The sequence below is a fragment of the Lynx canadensis genome, chromosome D3 (genome assembly GCF_007474595.2).
Source record: "Lynx canadensis isolate LIC74 chromosome D3, mLynCan4.pri.v2, whole genome shotgun sequence".
NCBI classification, from domain to species: Eukaryota; Metazoa; Chordata; class Mammalia; order Carnivora; family Felidae; genus Lynx; species Lynx canadensis.
The window spans coordinates 66,423,197-66,438,598 of record NC_044314.2 but is presented as its reverse complement, the minus strand read 5'-3'; the positions used below and the strand labels follow the sequence as shown (position 1 = coordinate 66,438,598).

The 15,402-nt window shown below is 48.5% G+C and overlaps 1 protein-coding gene across 2 annotated transcripts in view; it reads right to left on the bottom strand.

Annotated features, from left to right (window-relative positions):
- Positions 1 to 307: 307 nt before the first annotated feature.
- DGCR8 (DGCR8 microprocessor complex subunit) overlaps positions 308 to 15,402 on the bottom strand; it is a 37,118-nt gene continuing 22,023 nt past the window's right edge. For both annotated transcript variants that reach the window (XM_030335870.2, XM_032595310.1), the window contains 5 exons: positions 7,092 to 7,192; positions 6,655 to 6,761; positions 4,773 to 4,900; positions 3,243 to 3,356; positions 308 to 2,264 (listed from right to left, as the gene is read on the bottom strand). In XM_030335870.2, the coding sequence (XP_030191730.1) occupies positions 2,181 to 2,264; positions 3,243 to 3,356; positions 4,773 to 4,900; positions 6,655 to 6,761; positions 7,092 to 7,192 (534 nt within the window). In that variant the 3' untranslated portion in view covers positions 308 to 2,180. The remainder of the gene's footprint in view (positions 2,265 to 3,242; positions 3,357 to 4,772; positions 4,901 to 6,654; positions 6,762 to 7,091; positions 7,193 to 15,402) is intronic.

Genomic DNA, 15,402 nt, shown 5'->3' with positions numbered 1-15,402 from the left:
TGCATGTGGGGTGGAGACATGGCAGGGGGCCAGGCCTATCTGCTACAGGTCAGCCCAGCAGGCTGCACCACTCTTCCTGCACCCCGAGGGGAGGTTCCATCCCCAATCTGGCCCTGAACTCTGAAGGGAGGCCACTGTTATGACCAAAGGCCAGGCTGGGACACTGCTCAGATGTTGCAAAAGCAGTGTCCCCAGGCAAATGCCTCAGCCCTGTGAGACAGGCTAAAGAGGGGGATACTGGCCAGCTGAGGGTCCACAAAGCCCCATAGCCTCACATGGTTAGAAGAAACAAACGCCAGTCATTCCCTTTTGGGACAGTTTTGCTTTATGCATTCAGACAATCAAGGCTCACCCTTAAAGCCACAGCTTAGCCACCACCTGGAAGGTACACAACAGGCAGTGGCCACATGGAGGTGGCATGAGTACAGACTCCACCTGCCCTCTGCAGCCACAGCATGGCTGTGTGCACACAACACTCACACCCACATAGGAGGGACAGAGGAAGGACACGGGGAGGCTGCAGCAAAGCTCGCTGCCTCTATTAACGTGTGCACGAAGCTTTGGTTCACAATGGCGCATCTGGCTGTTCTGAGAGCAAACACAGTCAAATGATTATTCACAGCTGCAGACAGGAGGCAAGACAGAAGCAAGTGTCTAATTACAGCAACTTGATTTAAGGGTTTTGTTTATAAACGTCAACACAGAAGCCAACCTCAGTCACATAGGTGGCAAGGGAGGGATACACTGTGGGTGGCACACAAGACCCAACATTGTCTTCCTGAAAACAAATGCCATCAACACCAACCACGGGGGACATGATGGAGAACAGGCACACCCGTGGAATGTGACAATGCAACCCAGCACTGGGCTCCTGCAGCTGACAGTGCACCATGAGCACACAGCACCCTGAGCAGGCCCTGGTGACAGGGAACTGATGACTACCTGTACCTTGCACATGGGGACAACCAAGGGCCCTAAGCACACCCACATCCTCTGGGGTTCAGGGCAGGAACACACTTATCCCTGCACTGGTCCACAGGAGCCACTTGGAAAACACAGGCTGCTGGTCAAAGTAACAGGCTGGCCACCAGGCCTGGATGCATAGAGCAACTGCCCTTGAAATCCAGTGAAGCCATTGTCACAGGGAAGACCGCCACCATCCATGTGTTTATGCCAGGTCTGGAGAAGAGCGCCACTTTGTGATCACGGATGGATTGCACTGAGGGTCCTTATTTCCTCTTTTAAAATCCCCGTGCTAAAATGCATTAACTTGTTTATATCTGCTACGTGACTCCAAATCTACCTTCTACTCTCACTGTAAAAGTTTCTTTCCAAATGCTAAAATTTCATAAAAGCTTTAAAAATTGATGGGTGGACAGATGGACTTGACTGTGCAAAAATCATTAGTAAAAAGTTGCCAGAGGCCAGTGAAGGTGAGGGGCCTCAGTGTCTTAAGAAGGCGTGTTTTTAGGACATTAAGACTTACTCAGAAAAATGGACCGCACGCCAACCCAGGACCAGGGCAACAAGCCAGGCATACACTGGCAATGCATTTCAAGGATGGCAAATAATCACCTTGAGGGTTTGCCTACAATCTCTGAAAAATAGTTCTGATTCTAAAATTGTGTTTATTTTAAACCAAAAAGGTCTGAAATACTCCTTCCTGTTGTAACCTTTTCAGAGAAAAAGGGAAAACACAAGAGGCAGGGAAGGGGATGGGGGTCCCAGCGTGCGCCTTCTGACCAGGTCCCTGCAGTGGTCTGCGGGAACCCTGGGCACAGGGTACCACAGAACTTTGCCACCACTTTCTCATTTTATCTGACATTTGTCAGTGCATGTTATGTACTGACACACATGAAAACCTTCATCAAACCAGTCTGCAGCAAGTCCACATAAGCAGAGGTTGTCCACAGTTATTGTCAAGCTCTTGGCTTCCACCTGTGTGGACAAGCAGAGTCCATCCTTGAACACGCCCACTCAGACCTGTGGGCGGCCCCCAAGGAAGAGCTTCGTGGCCCTGCTGTCCCCACGCACCAGAGCCCCACCCCTCTGGCCCTGACGGCAGAAGCCTGGCCGCAGGGGAGGAACTCAGATCGGAGGCCCGAGGCTGCAGAGTGAGTGGCGTGAGGTCTCCCTGGCAGCAGAGCTGGCAGTCCCCGCGCCTGACCCTGCTGCCTCCCTCATACGTCCACAGTGCACAGGGGCTCGCCACCAGGCTGGGCAGACGCCACAATAGACATCTTGGGTTTCTTTCGTGTCTCCTCCTGAAAGAACAACAAAGGTCAGGGATGCCAACAAAGTAGGAACATGTGGCCAAGCGCAACTTCAGGCAAGAGGCTCCTGAGGCAGGGTGGATATGTGAGGGGGCAAGCTCAGCACACTGGTACCAGGTAGCCTCTGGAGTAGGAGGGCACCACTGCTTTGCACTACACCACATGAGAAGGAAGGTCTGAGGAGTGGACCAGATAGGGGGCTGGCTGGGTCTCCCTGGATGCCATCTCAGAGAACTGTGTGCTGGTGCTTCCCTGGGAAGCAGACCACACACCCAGAAGTGAAGGGCCAAGGAAGTTACAGCCACCAGGGACAATCACGTAGGTGGTTCTCTCTCCCCACCCCAACTTGAGGGCAGGTTCTCTCTCCCCGCCCCAACTTGAGGTATCTCCTGGACCAGAAAGGCCAAACATACAACAGATTCTCATTCCCCACCTCCCCCTCCCTGGGGTTTTATATAGGCCTCCAGGCAAATACCACAGCTTCACAAGGTCCTAGCCTAGAAGACCCTCAGGCAAGTGGTTTTAGGAAGCTTCATCGGGATTGAGCCTTACCCAGGTTCAATGTTGTGTGAACCATGCTCCTCCCTCACAGAAATGACAAGGACCCAAAGAAGAAGAGGCCCAGGATGGCAGTCTGTGTCCCACAAGACCCTGAGAATGGGAGGCCTCACTGATATAACGTCCCTGCCTTCAAACTGAGTACTGAGTGGAAATACCCAGAAGGCAGGTCCTTCACAACCACAGGCCAGGGCTGAGAGTTCTATAATGTAACTAAAAAGTGAATTGATCTGATGCAAATGTCATGAATGCTGAAACGCAAGGAAAAGCACATCTACCCTAGAAGTGTTGAGGCTGACTTCCCTCCCACAGCTGCCAACGTGGCTGTGCTAGGTGCCCCTCCCCTCCCTTGAGGGCAAGAGGATGAGGGTGCGGAGGGGCCTTTGGTGCTGGCCGGGCCTGCACACTCACCCTCTCCTCAGCCAGCCTCTTCATCTCCTCCTGTAGTTTGCTCAGGATGTGCAGGTTTGGCTTGTTCTTCTTGGCATATTGCTGCAGCTCAATCACACTTTTGTCCGAGGTCTCCTGGGGAGCACAGCACCTTGCTCTCAGGACTGCCTGGGGCAGGCCCCACAGACATATTACGGCCAGCAGCCAGAGCTGCACTCCCAACCCACACCTGGCAGCTGACACAGCCACAGAGAACGCAGACCAGTCCACAGCTGCCCAGCTCACTTTCTGACCATACTACCCCCACTTCTGCCTCACCCTGAGCAGGCAGAAGCCACAGCCTCTTCCCTTCATGGGGCAAAGGCATCCTGGCACCCAGCTGCCTCCACTCCTGCCATCGGCTGGGCACTCGTACTGCCCAGACCCTCAGAGTAGAACGATCAGGGTACGGCCTCCGCCAGCAGGGACAGCATGCTGCCCGATGGGATAAACCCTGGCACTGGGGCCCAGCTGGGAGCCCATCAGCCCTAGACACTGCGCTCTCTGCATATCTGCAAACCCTCCAACTTTGAGAACAGGATCAAGCTGTCCTGAGGCCCTTCCTGTCTGAAAAGGCCATCTCTGAGGCCGCCTGCCGTGCCTTCGAGTGTCAGACTCCACCTGTCCTCCAAAAGATACAGGCTGAGGCTGTGCCTAGACTGGACGCTCATCCTCCAACTTAGGGAGAGTTCCCACTCACAGGCCAAAGCAGGCTTTTCTCAATCTTAGCCCAAACAAGATACAGCACAAAAGTAAAGGCACATGAAGGCAGAAATCAGCCTCATCTGCAGTCATTGGAGTTTTCTCAGCAACACATATCTGGAGGTTCCTCTCTAAGCACCCTGGGGGCCCAGTGTCACCTCCTTAGATGCCACATGGCCACCCCTCCCCTCACTGGGATGCAGGTAACCCAGACTATTTCTGGAAACATCAGGGTAAAAATAAATGTAAACACCTCCCAGGACTTCCCTCCACCCCACAAAACATACAAACCTAAGGGTACTGGTTTAAATCTCTCGATCTCGGCAAAACAGCGGAAACTAAACAGATGACGTGTACAGGTGTTTAGTTAAAAAAAACTGGTGTTCATAAGCAGGAAGAGGTGGCCTGCATCTCTTACTCTCCCTTAAGCTTCTAGGGGTCCTCAAATTAATCCAAGGGCTTGCAGTTCCGGTGTGGGGGAAGGGGAGACACCAGGTCTCAGCTCAGAAGCTTCCTCTCCACTGGGGCTGGCAGCACTCACCACCTGTACCTCCTGCTGGGCAGGCTCACCCCACACAGCCAGAGCCAGGCCCAGGCTTCTCAGGGAGGGAGACACAGCATGAATGACCACCTCCCACCCCCAAGGTCACAGACATGGCCCAGCAGAGCGCCTGAGAAGCAGCCTTGAACAAGAGCAGAGCTGCCCAACACTATCTCCGGTGACAGCAGGACCTCAAACAGGTGTGCCACGGTGGAGGGAGGATGATAAGCACAGAGGCTGCCTTAGGTCCTGGGGAGGAGCCTGGTTACCTGCTTGACCATCTTGCTGCTTTCGCGACCATACATGCGCAATAAAGACCCCCAATTCTTGACATGTGGATGCAGCAGCTGAAGGATTTTCTGAGAGGCTAACTGTTTTCCAACTCTCTTATTCTTACCTGTGAGGAAGGAAGAGGAAATGTGGAGAGGGAGTCACTAGAACATTCAGCTGTCAACATGGCCACCTTGCCTAGAGAGGAGACACACCTGCCATTCCCCCACCCAGCAAACGGCATGTTCTACAGGAGGGGGTACAGACGTCTTCCACCACTGCAGTGGGCACTGGAGTCTTACAAAGCTGAGACCAGGACCCACCCTAACCCCATTTAGCAGAACAGCTCCTTCAAAGGCTTCAGAAAATCAGAATGGGCCCAAGGTCATAACTTACAAGGCCTCCCTCCCACCACACCCTACACTTCCAGAGATACAGACAAGCAAAACGAGTACCATGAAGCACATAGCCCAAGGCTCCTTGGGGACAGGCACAGGGGAGGGAGGCTCTGCCAGAAAGCCCAGAGGAGTTTCCAGAGGGTGTATGAACTTTGAAAGAGGAGTTTCTATGTATGCAGAGGGAAGGTGGGGCCAGGGAGCAGAGTGGGTCTGAGTGCCAGGAGATGCCTATGGCCAGACAGACCAAGGTGGCCACACTTCCCAGATAGGGAGGTTAATGGTGCCAGCACTCCTTCTATGCCACACCTGCCTGCTCCAGAAGGTGTCTCAGTGAGGACTAATATCTGCTGAATCACAGGGGACACCCAGGTCTGTGAGTTCTGTGATTTTCCCAAGGCCAACTTGTGTGTTACTTTCTAATTTACATAGCACTGGTTTTGTGTTTATAGTAGTCATACAAAGTTTTCTTTTAAAATAAAGTTGTTTTCAGAAGTGGTTACTTCAGGGGTGCCTGGATGGCTCAGTCAATTAAGCATCTGACTCTTGATTTCAGTTCAGGTCATGATCTCAGTGTGTGAGTTTGAGCCCCACGTCAGATTCTGCACTGACAGTGCAAAGCCTGCTTGGGATTCTCTGTCTCCCTCTTTCTCTGCCCTTCCCCCCACTCATACATGGCACACTCTCTCAAAAATAAACATTAAAAGATAAAATAAAATGTAGTTATTTCAAAAACCAAATTCAGTGGGGCGCCTGGGTGGCTCAGCCAGTTAAGCATCCACTGGCTCAGGTCACGATCTCATGGTTTGTGAGTTCGAGTCCTGGATCAGGCTCTATGTTGACAGCTAGCTCAGAGCCTGGAGCCTGTCTTCAGATTCTGTGTCTCCCTCTCTCTCTGTGTCCCTCCCCTGCTCACACACTCTCTCTCTCTCTCTCTCAAAAATAAACATAAAAAAATTTTTTTTAAATAAAGAAGTTAAAAATAAATAACCAACCAAATTTGGTAAATACTGCAGGTGGTGTACACAAAGACCACAAATGGGGCAGGCACATCACCCAGCACAGGGACACAGAGTAGGGCAGGGCAAGGGCTCTGCTGCCATTCTAGGACATCCCTCCTCCTGCCACAGGGACCATGGGCTGGATGGGGCACTAGTGGCAGGGAGGGGGAAAACATGGCCTAGCCAAAGTGACCAGCCCAAGCCCAGGAACTAGGAGGATAGGGTTGGTACAGGCAGGACTACCACAGTCCCACCTCAGACTGACAGGCTTTCAGACAGAGGTCGATAGGAGATGCCAGTGGACACGGAGGACTGCAGGTGGTCAGCACACAAGGCAGGAGCTTGGGAGTGATGCCAGGGTAGTGGCCTGAGACTAAGCCCCAGAGGCTCAGGACTCCCAGACAGGCCACATGGCAGTGTGCAACCTCCCCAGTGGTCAAGGGAAATTGCAGTGGGGTGACAGGGAGGAGGGAGGCAGTCCTTACACCAGCCGCGCACTGTGTGTTTGCCGCACGCCATGACATATTCACTCTTCTGGTTTTTACCAGGAACCACTTCAAACTTGATGGATGTATCACCCATTCCATGGTTTCTTAAAGAAAAAACATAGACAACCAGTGCCATCAGCTGAGGACGAAGAAATGACAGCTTCAGGATAGGCTTTAAAGGCTCAATGAAGACAATGCCAACCCTTTCCCCAAACCGCACATCTCAGCTGAAAAGGAGGGGATTCTCCTGATCCGATCTCACAGGCTCTGACTGACCAGCAGGCACAGGGGCTTCTGTGCACACAGGGAATACTTGCAATGGCTTGGCCTTTAGCATCACCTCTTGAATCAGGATAAACAGCTAGTAAAGACATTGGGCACCAAAAGAAAAGCCCCCACACAACCCTACTCAGAAGGGGAAGCACCCGCCCTACCTTTTAAGGCACTCGTGAAGGATCTGATAGGGAGACAACAGTCCGGCCTTGCTGGTCAGCTCGTAGACCCGTGAGTCCTCGATACTGATGTGGTTAAAATACTACAAAACAAAGCAGCCACTCCTAAGTGCTAGACCGAGCCTGCTGGCCTCACGGAGCTGTTCCCCATGCTGTCTGCTTCCCCCAGAAGCTTCCTGTCATCTTTACTGCCTTGAAGAGCACATTGCGCCCCCACCTCATTGTCCAGCGGCCCCTCTGAGACAGGACAAGCAGTGCTGTGCTAGGTTGGAGAGTATGCTGCAACGGGGTGGCAAAGCCTGGTGCTGCCTGGGAGCCTTTTCTGAATCTGAGTCTGATCAATTAGAAATCTAAAGACAAACAACCTTAGAAAAAAATTTTGAAGATCATCATAAGTGAGATTATAGAAGACAAAAGGTAAATCAGACAAAAGAGATGCACTCTAAAAAGGCCAAGCTCTCTGAAGGCTGTGAAGGGCCTGGCCTGGCTCCTGTTTCAAACACAGAGTCATCCTGTCCTAGCTCTGAGACCAACTGCTATGCCCAGAGAACAGAACAACTAAAGGGTTAATGGGAAACCACTTAACCAGTTGAGGGGAAAAAAGAGAAGTTCTGACAACAGAGGCAGGCAGCAGCCAGGAGGCAGTGTTGACCCCAACCAGACTTGGGCCTCTGCTGAGCCGCCCTCTGTGAACGAAGGATGTGGCCTAGTTCACTCAGCACAGCCCACCTCCCTGGTGGGGACTGCTGGGCTTCTGGGGTTGCCATAGCAAGGTACCACCAAGTGGGTGGCTTATTTATTTTTTCACAATTCTGGAGGCCAGAAGTCCCAAAGCAAGGTGTCAGCAGGCCACATTCCCTTTGAAACCTCTATGAGAGATTCTTTCTGGACCTTCCCAGGTTTTGGCAGCACCAAGCTTTCTTTAGCATCACTCCCAACTCCACCCAGCCCTCTCTCCACTTCCCTCCCTCTTCTTACAAGAACACAACACTTATAAGAACACTACTCTGGGCAGGGAGGCAGGGGTTCCTCTCTCAGCGGACTGTGACTGAGTCAAGGAAAGCAAGGTGCCATTCCTAAAGGGAATTGCTGATTCTGGTGAGCTAGAAATCTCCCTACTCTCATTTGGCTACAGTTTCCAACAGGTCTCCACAAGATACCTCCACTTACGAGCGTCTGCATCAGCATGGATCAGTTTCCAGGGAAAGTTATTCACCAAGACATCAGGCCCTAGACCTTAGTGGCTAGCCAGGCAGCCGACCCATCCATGGTGGCTGGCTCTCTCATTTCAGCCTTTTGATAACCCAGTCTCTAACCAGCAGTCGGCACCTGGGCTGTGGACCTGTGGTCAGACTGAGCAAGACCACCTGTGTACCCACGATCCTCCCTGACAGAGCCGAGGCAGACACACACATGGCAGAAGAACACACACTAAGAAGCCCAAAGATATCCAACAGACGCTGGCAAAGGCCCATACCACAATTACCTGCACCAAGAGCCACAGTCACATGTTGCAGGTTAACCTGCAAGGAGCATATAGAGACTACAGTACAAAGGGCAGAAGTGGCCCAATGACAACAGTACAGAAGAAGTTTGGATCACTGGTGCCCAACAGATACTGAAAGACCCTGAGAGAGCACCACAGACAGACCAGCACCCATAAACCCAACAATTTAAATAAAATGGACCAATTCCTTGAAAAGTGCAAAGTACCCAAACTGCTCTATTCAAGAAGTTGAACTTGTAGTTAAAAGGTCCCTTCAAAGAAAACTCCACACTCAGATCGTTTCATTGGCAACAACTACCAAATATTTAAGAAAAAAAAAAAAAAATGATACCAATTCTAGACAATCTTTCAAAACACCACAAGAGGAGGGACAATTGCCAATTCATTTTATGATGTTAGCAGTACCCTTATTAACACCAAAGAGAACTACAAACTAATAATCCTCATAAACACAGGTGTAAAAATCCTACATAGAGTATTAGCAATTTGTAACCATTAACACATAAAAACAAATCTATGCCATGCCCAAGAAAGGACTTAGCCCAGGAATGCATTAAAAAAAAAAAAAAATCAATCAACATAATACATTATATCAACAAATTAAGGAGGAAAAAGTCTGTAATATCAATTGGTAAGGAATAGAAGAATCCTTCCTCAACCTGATAGAGGGCATCAACAAACAACTAACACCTAACATCATATTCAATGGTCAGAGACTGTATGCTTCACCCCAAGATCAGGAACAAGACAAGGATGTCCACTCTCCCCACTGCTACTCAACATGTAATGGAGCTTCTAGTCAGAGTAGTAAGGCAAGAAAAAGAAACAAAAGGCATCTAGATTGGAAAGGAAGAAATCAAACCACCACAGTCAACCTGGTCTGTACACAGAAATCCCAAAGAAATCTACAGAAAAACTACCGGAACTAATAAAGCAGTTCAGCAAAGCCACGAGACACACGATCAATATACGACAGTAAATGAGATCGCTATACACTAGCAATCAACAGAACTGAAACTAAAGTGCTACTCACAACAGCTCCAAAACACATGTGAAATACTCAAGTCCAAATCTAGTAAAACATGTGAAAGATCTGCATACTAAAAATGACCAAACACTAATAAAAGACATCAAAGACTTCAATAAATGGAGAGATACACTGGGTTTGTGAACTGAAAGACTCAATACTGTTAGGAAGTCCATTCTCTCCAAATTTATCTACAGATGTAACACAATTCCAATCAAAATCTCAACAGAACTTTTTGTACTAACATACTGTTTCTATACGGAAGGGAAAAGTAGCTGGAGTAACCAAAAAGTGCTTTTGAAAAAGAACAAAGTTTGAGGGGTCGCACGGATTCCAAGAATTCATGTCATCAAGAAGGTATGGCATTGGTGAAAGGTCACACAGATCAAGGAGACAGAGTACAGAGATAGACCCCCATACACATGCTCATCTGGCTCGACAGACATGCAGAGGCACCCAGTTGGACATATACTTATCATACAGCCCAGCAAGGCCATCTTGGGTGCTTAGCTACACTCACGTGGAAAACCGGAGAGCCTCACAGCAGCCAAATGCTAATCACCCAAAAATGGAAATGCACTCAACACCCCTCAAGTGAGAAGAACATACTAGGCACTGCCCTGCAGTAGGCACACTCAGCAGCAAAAATTACCCAACCATCGACACCAGCACCAACACAGATGATTCTCAAGTGCATCACTGAGTTGGAGCTTGGTTCTAAGGCTACCTCCCCTGTGACTCCACTGATAAAAGACATTTGGGAATTGGCTAACCTACAGAGATAGCTCAGTGGCTACCAGGGTAAAAAGAAAGTTTTGACTACAAAGGGGCATAAGGGGCAGTTTAAGAAAACTGGGAGGGGGAGAACATTTGAAAATGTCTTGATTGTGCTGTTGGTTACATGACAAAACTACACGTTTCAAAATTCACAGAAGTGTACCAAAAAGTGCATTTACCACTCTATAATTTTTTTTAATTTTTTGAGAAAGTGAGCAACTGTGAACACACACGAGCAGGGGAGGGACACAGGGAGAGGGAAAGAGAGAATCCCAAGCAGGCTCCACACTATCAGTATTGAGCCTGATGGAGGGCTCAATCTCATGACCTGAGCCAAAATTAAGAGTCGGACACTTAACCAATCGAGCCACCTAAGTGCCCCGAACTCTCTATTAAAACCTAAACTGGTCGGGGGCGGGGGAAGGGAACCAAAAAAAACCAAGTCCCTAATGCCTAAATTCTAGAACAAGCATGAACCAACCACAACCCACAGCTACCTAAAAAGCTATAAAATAGTAAGAAGAAATCACCCCAGGTCTTGTGAAAAGGCTCAGTACCAGTTCTGCTCATCTGTTAATCAACACCAAACATGCTATGCCCTGAGCCTCTGCTTCCATGGCAATTCTAGAATTCTGGATATTCTATATCCACACCACCATTGCATGTGGACTTTGTGCCACTGTACCTCAAGGACAGCAGTGCATAGCGAGAGCTCCCAAAGAACCAGGGCCTGCCCAGCCAACCTTGGCATCCTGCCGCCACAGCTGGAACTCTGGAGCCACACCTCCACAAGGGCACCACCACCCACCCACCAAGCTACTGACAAGGATGTGACAGAAACACTGTCACAATTTTTCAGGAGCAAGACAGCAATTCCTATCAGTCATGATTGTGCTGCTCTAGTACCTTCAACCTGACAGAAAAGCTACTTTCTTCTCTGACAAATTTTAAAATGGGAAATAAGTACACACATACACAAATTCTAAGTGTGAAGAAAAACCTCTCCAGAGGATGAGGACATTTTTGGTCATCAGACACATATCTGGTCCTTGTATCCAGTTCAGGGAGCGCCTAAAACTTTAGAATTTCCTAATAGGAGTATCTTTTGTTATTCAAAGGAGTCCCTCTGGACCTCATCTGAGTTTATGCTAATTAGGCATGGTGGGGGGCAGAGCCTAGACAGCTTCATGAGGGGGCTGGTCACCAGAAAGACCAACCATGATTAAGCACCTCTTCATCTGGCTATCCATTTGTATTCTTAATAATAAACCAATAAACGTAAGGAGTTTCCCTGAGTTCTGAGAGCAAATTCTAAAAAAGTTCTCATTCAAGCAAATTAATGAACCCAAGGGAAGTCACGGAAACCCCTGAATCTGTAGTTGGCTGGTCAATGTGGGTGGCCTGCGCACCCCATTTGTGGCTGGAATGTGAAGTGTGGGCAGTCTTTTGGAACTGAGCCAACTCCATGTAAATAGTGTAAGAACTGAGCAAAGTTGCAGACACCTAGCTGGTGTCAGAGAATTGGAGAACCAACATGAAAAAGTCCCTTGTGTGTACAAGGGAACTTTTATACCTGGGATTTCTGAGCTGCCCACATAGCCTCCTCTACCTGGGAAGACCTCCTCTCTCAAGCTTGCCTTTTCTTTTTTTTTTAATTTTTTAATGTTTATTTATTTTTTAGAGAGAGAGAGACAGAGTGTGAGTGGGGTAGGAGCAGAGATAGAGAGGGAGACCTAGAATCCGAAACAGGCTCCAGGCTCCGAGCTGTCAGTACAGAGCCTGCTGTGGGGCCAGAACTCGGGACCAACGAGATCATGACCTAGGCTGAAGTTGGACACCCAACCAACTGAGCCACCCAGGCACCCCTCTCAGGCGACTTTCTGATGTTATTTCTGGAAAGATCCCTCACTTTCCAGAAGAGCCCCAGAGTACATGGCCAGATCCTGAATCTTCCTACTATCCAGCACAACCTGAGGCACAAATTCCAGAAACCTGCAGTCTCTGTCACAGCAGACGCCTCACTAGAGGTGCTGATGTAAAAGGCTCCAGGGACAAGGGTGCAGCCACAATGACCTTGCAGACTGTACAGGGCAGGAGGAAAGGTGGAACATGAAAGAACTGAGCACAAAGACTGCCAGCTGGTCATCATCAAAACCATGCACTCTAGAGAAGAGGTAACCACCAGTCTCTGACCACCAAGCATGAGGTAGAGACAGGGTTGACATCACAGTCTGGGGCAAGCTTGTAGCCCTCCAAGAGTGTATACCACCAGACAGCCACATATGAGGCCACATGCAGGTGGTGGGACTGCAAAAAGCAGCTGCGACAGAGCAGGTAACTGGAGCGACAGACCACTCTTCAACACACAAGGCTGGGAGAGCCATGGAACACCCCCGGATCCCTAAGCTGGCCAGAATGAAACTGGGAGGTCCCTGCTTAGGGAACTACAATGGTGCCAAATACAAAAGTGAACTAAAGCCAACAGTAAGCACAGAGACTTTCAGATTAAAAACTGGACTGAAATGCTAATTCATTCAGTTAATAACCAACCAAGCCAGATGCTGGTATCTTAGAGGCCACAACACTAAATGGAGACCATCCTGGATCTTATCTTGAAACCAGGTGTTCCTAACACTTGCTGTACTAACCCTGGAGAATTTTCCATTATCTCAACATGTCAAAAATTTCTTAAATCAACTATAATTTACTGAGTTACTTTAAACTTTACCACAATAGCCACAGGCAGTGGGGCGTGGGTGCTGCATGCTTAGACAGGTAAGACACACATCCCCACCGCACTGGGCAACAGCAGAGGCTACTCAGATGAGCTTCTATGACAAAGCAAAGCTCCATCTTCCAAAAAGGCTGCTGGAGCCGCACATCCCCTACTTGCCTAGGCCAAGCTGACTCCCAGCACCAGAACCATAGCTACCCCTTCCAGTTTCTGCTACCCCGTATCAGAGAATGGTGGCGTGCAACCTATATAGCCCATGCATCATCAACTGCAACAACCAATCCTAAGGGCCTTGGCAGGCTATGGGTAGAGGTGTAGGTAACAAGTTCTCCAACATGCCTTGGAAGCCTCCCTGAACAACCACTGTTCCATAGTTAGGTTATTGAGAAATAAAGTTGAAAATGTGATTTTTCCTGGAGGAGCTAGCCTTTTTGAGATTTTGTTTGCTGAGTGGGCTCTGTGATCTGTCTATGGCCCATCTATGACAATAAAGCACAAAAAATAGACACCCGAGTGCAATTTAAACTGCCATGGGCACTTTACCATATTTTAGAATAGTCTCAGTCTAAAAAGATTGGAAAAAATGTTTAGTTTTTTTAACGTCAATTTATTTTCGAGAGAGTGTGCACCCGTACGAGTAGGGGAGGGGCAGAGAGAAAGGACAGAGGATCAGAAAAAGGCTCCTCGCTGATAGGCGAGCCCAATGTGGGGCTTGAAACCATGAGATCATGACCTGAGCTGAAGTCAGACTTAACCAACTGAGTCACCCAGGTGAATACTGTTTTATATTTTGTCTTTTTTGTTTTTGAAAAAAAGTTTTAAACGCAGCCTATACCAGTTCTAGGGTGACAGAATAAAAAAAAAACTCCAAATTTTGCTCCTCCACAGGATCAACAAGAACACTGACTAAAACTGTCAAAATCAACTTTTTCAGAATTCTGGAAATTAAAGACAACAACCTGGAGAGCATTTATTCAAGCAAAAAATGGCTGAATTTTGCTAAGAACAATGAGCTTTGTAGCATTTTATTTATAAAATTTGGCCCATTCCTGTCTCCTCTTCCCAGCTCTGTGGTAGCCTTGGGAACCAGCAAGGCTGGTTCACTGAAGAAGGCAAACTGGTTCCCCAACACCCCAAGCCCAGAGAACCACTGCTGTCTGGTCCATGTGGCAGCTCTACAGAAAAGCTCATTGTAAAACTTGCCTTTATGCGACCCAACTCAGAGTTCATTCGGTGAAAACAGCCCAATTCCCCAGGAAACCTATCAAAAATAATCAGTGGCAACTGTTTCATACTGCAGTTGCCTGAGGCTGGGATACCAGCTGGCAAGCATGAGGCAGGTCAGAAAACATAAAAGGAAAAGCTAGAGAATGAGATGCCCTTAAGAGGCTTTGAAAAGCTCCAACTTGTCTGGAGATCTAGGTGGCCACTTGCATGCCCAGGAAAGACCTGGGAAGGCCCAAATCTCCTGACTGACTCAGAAGCTCTGTGCAAGTGGGAAGGAAGTAAAGGCTAAGGCACAATGTCAACTACTAGAGCATTAAAGGTGACCCCAACATGCATAAAGAGCCCCCTAGCAAAGGCTGGGAGACTTACTGATTTAGGTCAGGAAATCTCTGACTTGGATTTCACAAAATAGTCTAGGAAAGTCACACTATTATGGGTTGAATTCTGTCCACCCACATATTGATAGGCTGAAATCCTAACTTCCAATACCTCATTATACAACCTTTTTTGCAGATAAGGTCCTTACAGACATAATCAAGTTAAAATGAGGTCATTAGGGTGGGCCCTAATCCAATATGACTACTGTCCCTATAAACAGATTCAGAAACAAACACACAGTACAAGGAGAAGGACTGTTACCAGTTATCTCCAACTGTTATCTCCAAACAGAGAGAGGCCTGAAAGAGATCTTTCTCTCCTAGCCTTCAGAAGAAACCAACCTTGCTGACACCTTGAGTTTAGCTGTCCAGTCTCCAGAGCTGTGAGGCAAGAAATATGTCCTTGGGATGTCTGGGTGGTTCAGTCGGTTAAGGGTCTGACTTCAGTTCAGGGCATGATCTTGTGGTTAGTGGGTTTGAGTACTGCATCAGGCTCTGTGCTAACAGTTCAGAGCCTGTAGCCTGCTTCAGACTCTATGTCTCCCCCTCTCTCTCTGCCCCTCCCCTGCTTGTGCTCTCTCAAAAATGATAAATATTTTTAAAAAAAAATTGTCCTCTAACTGGTAATCTTGATATCCACAGTT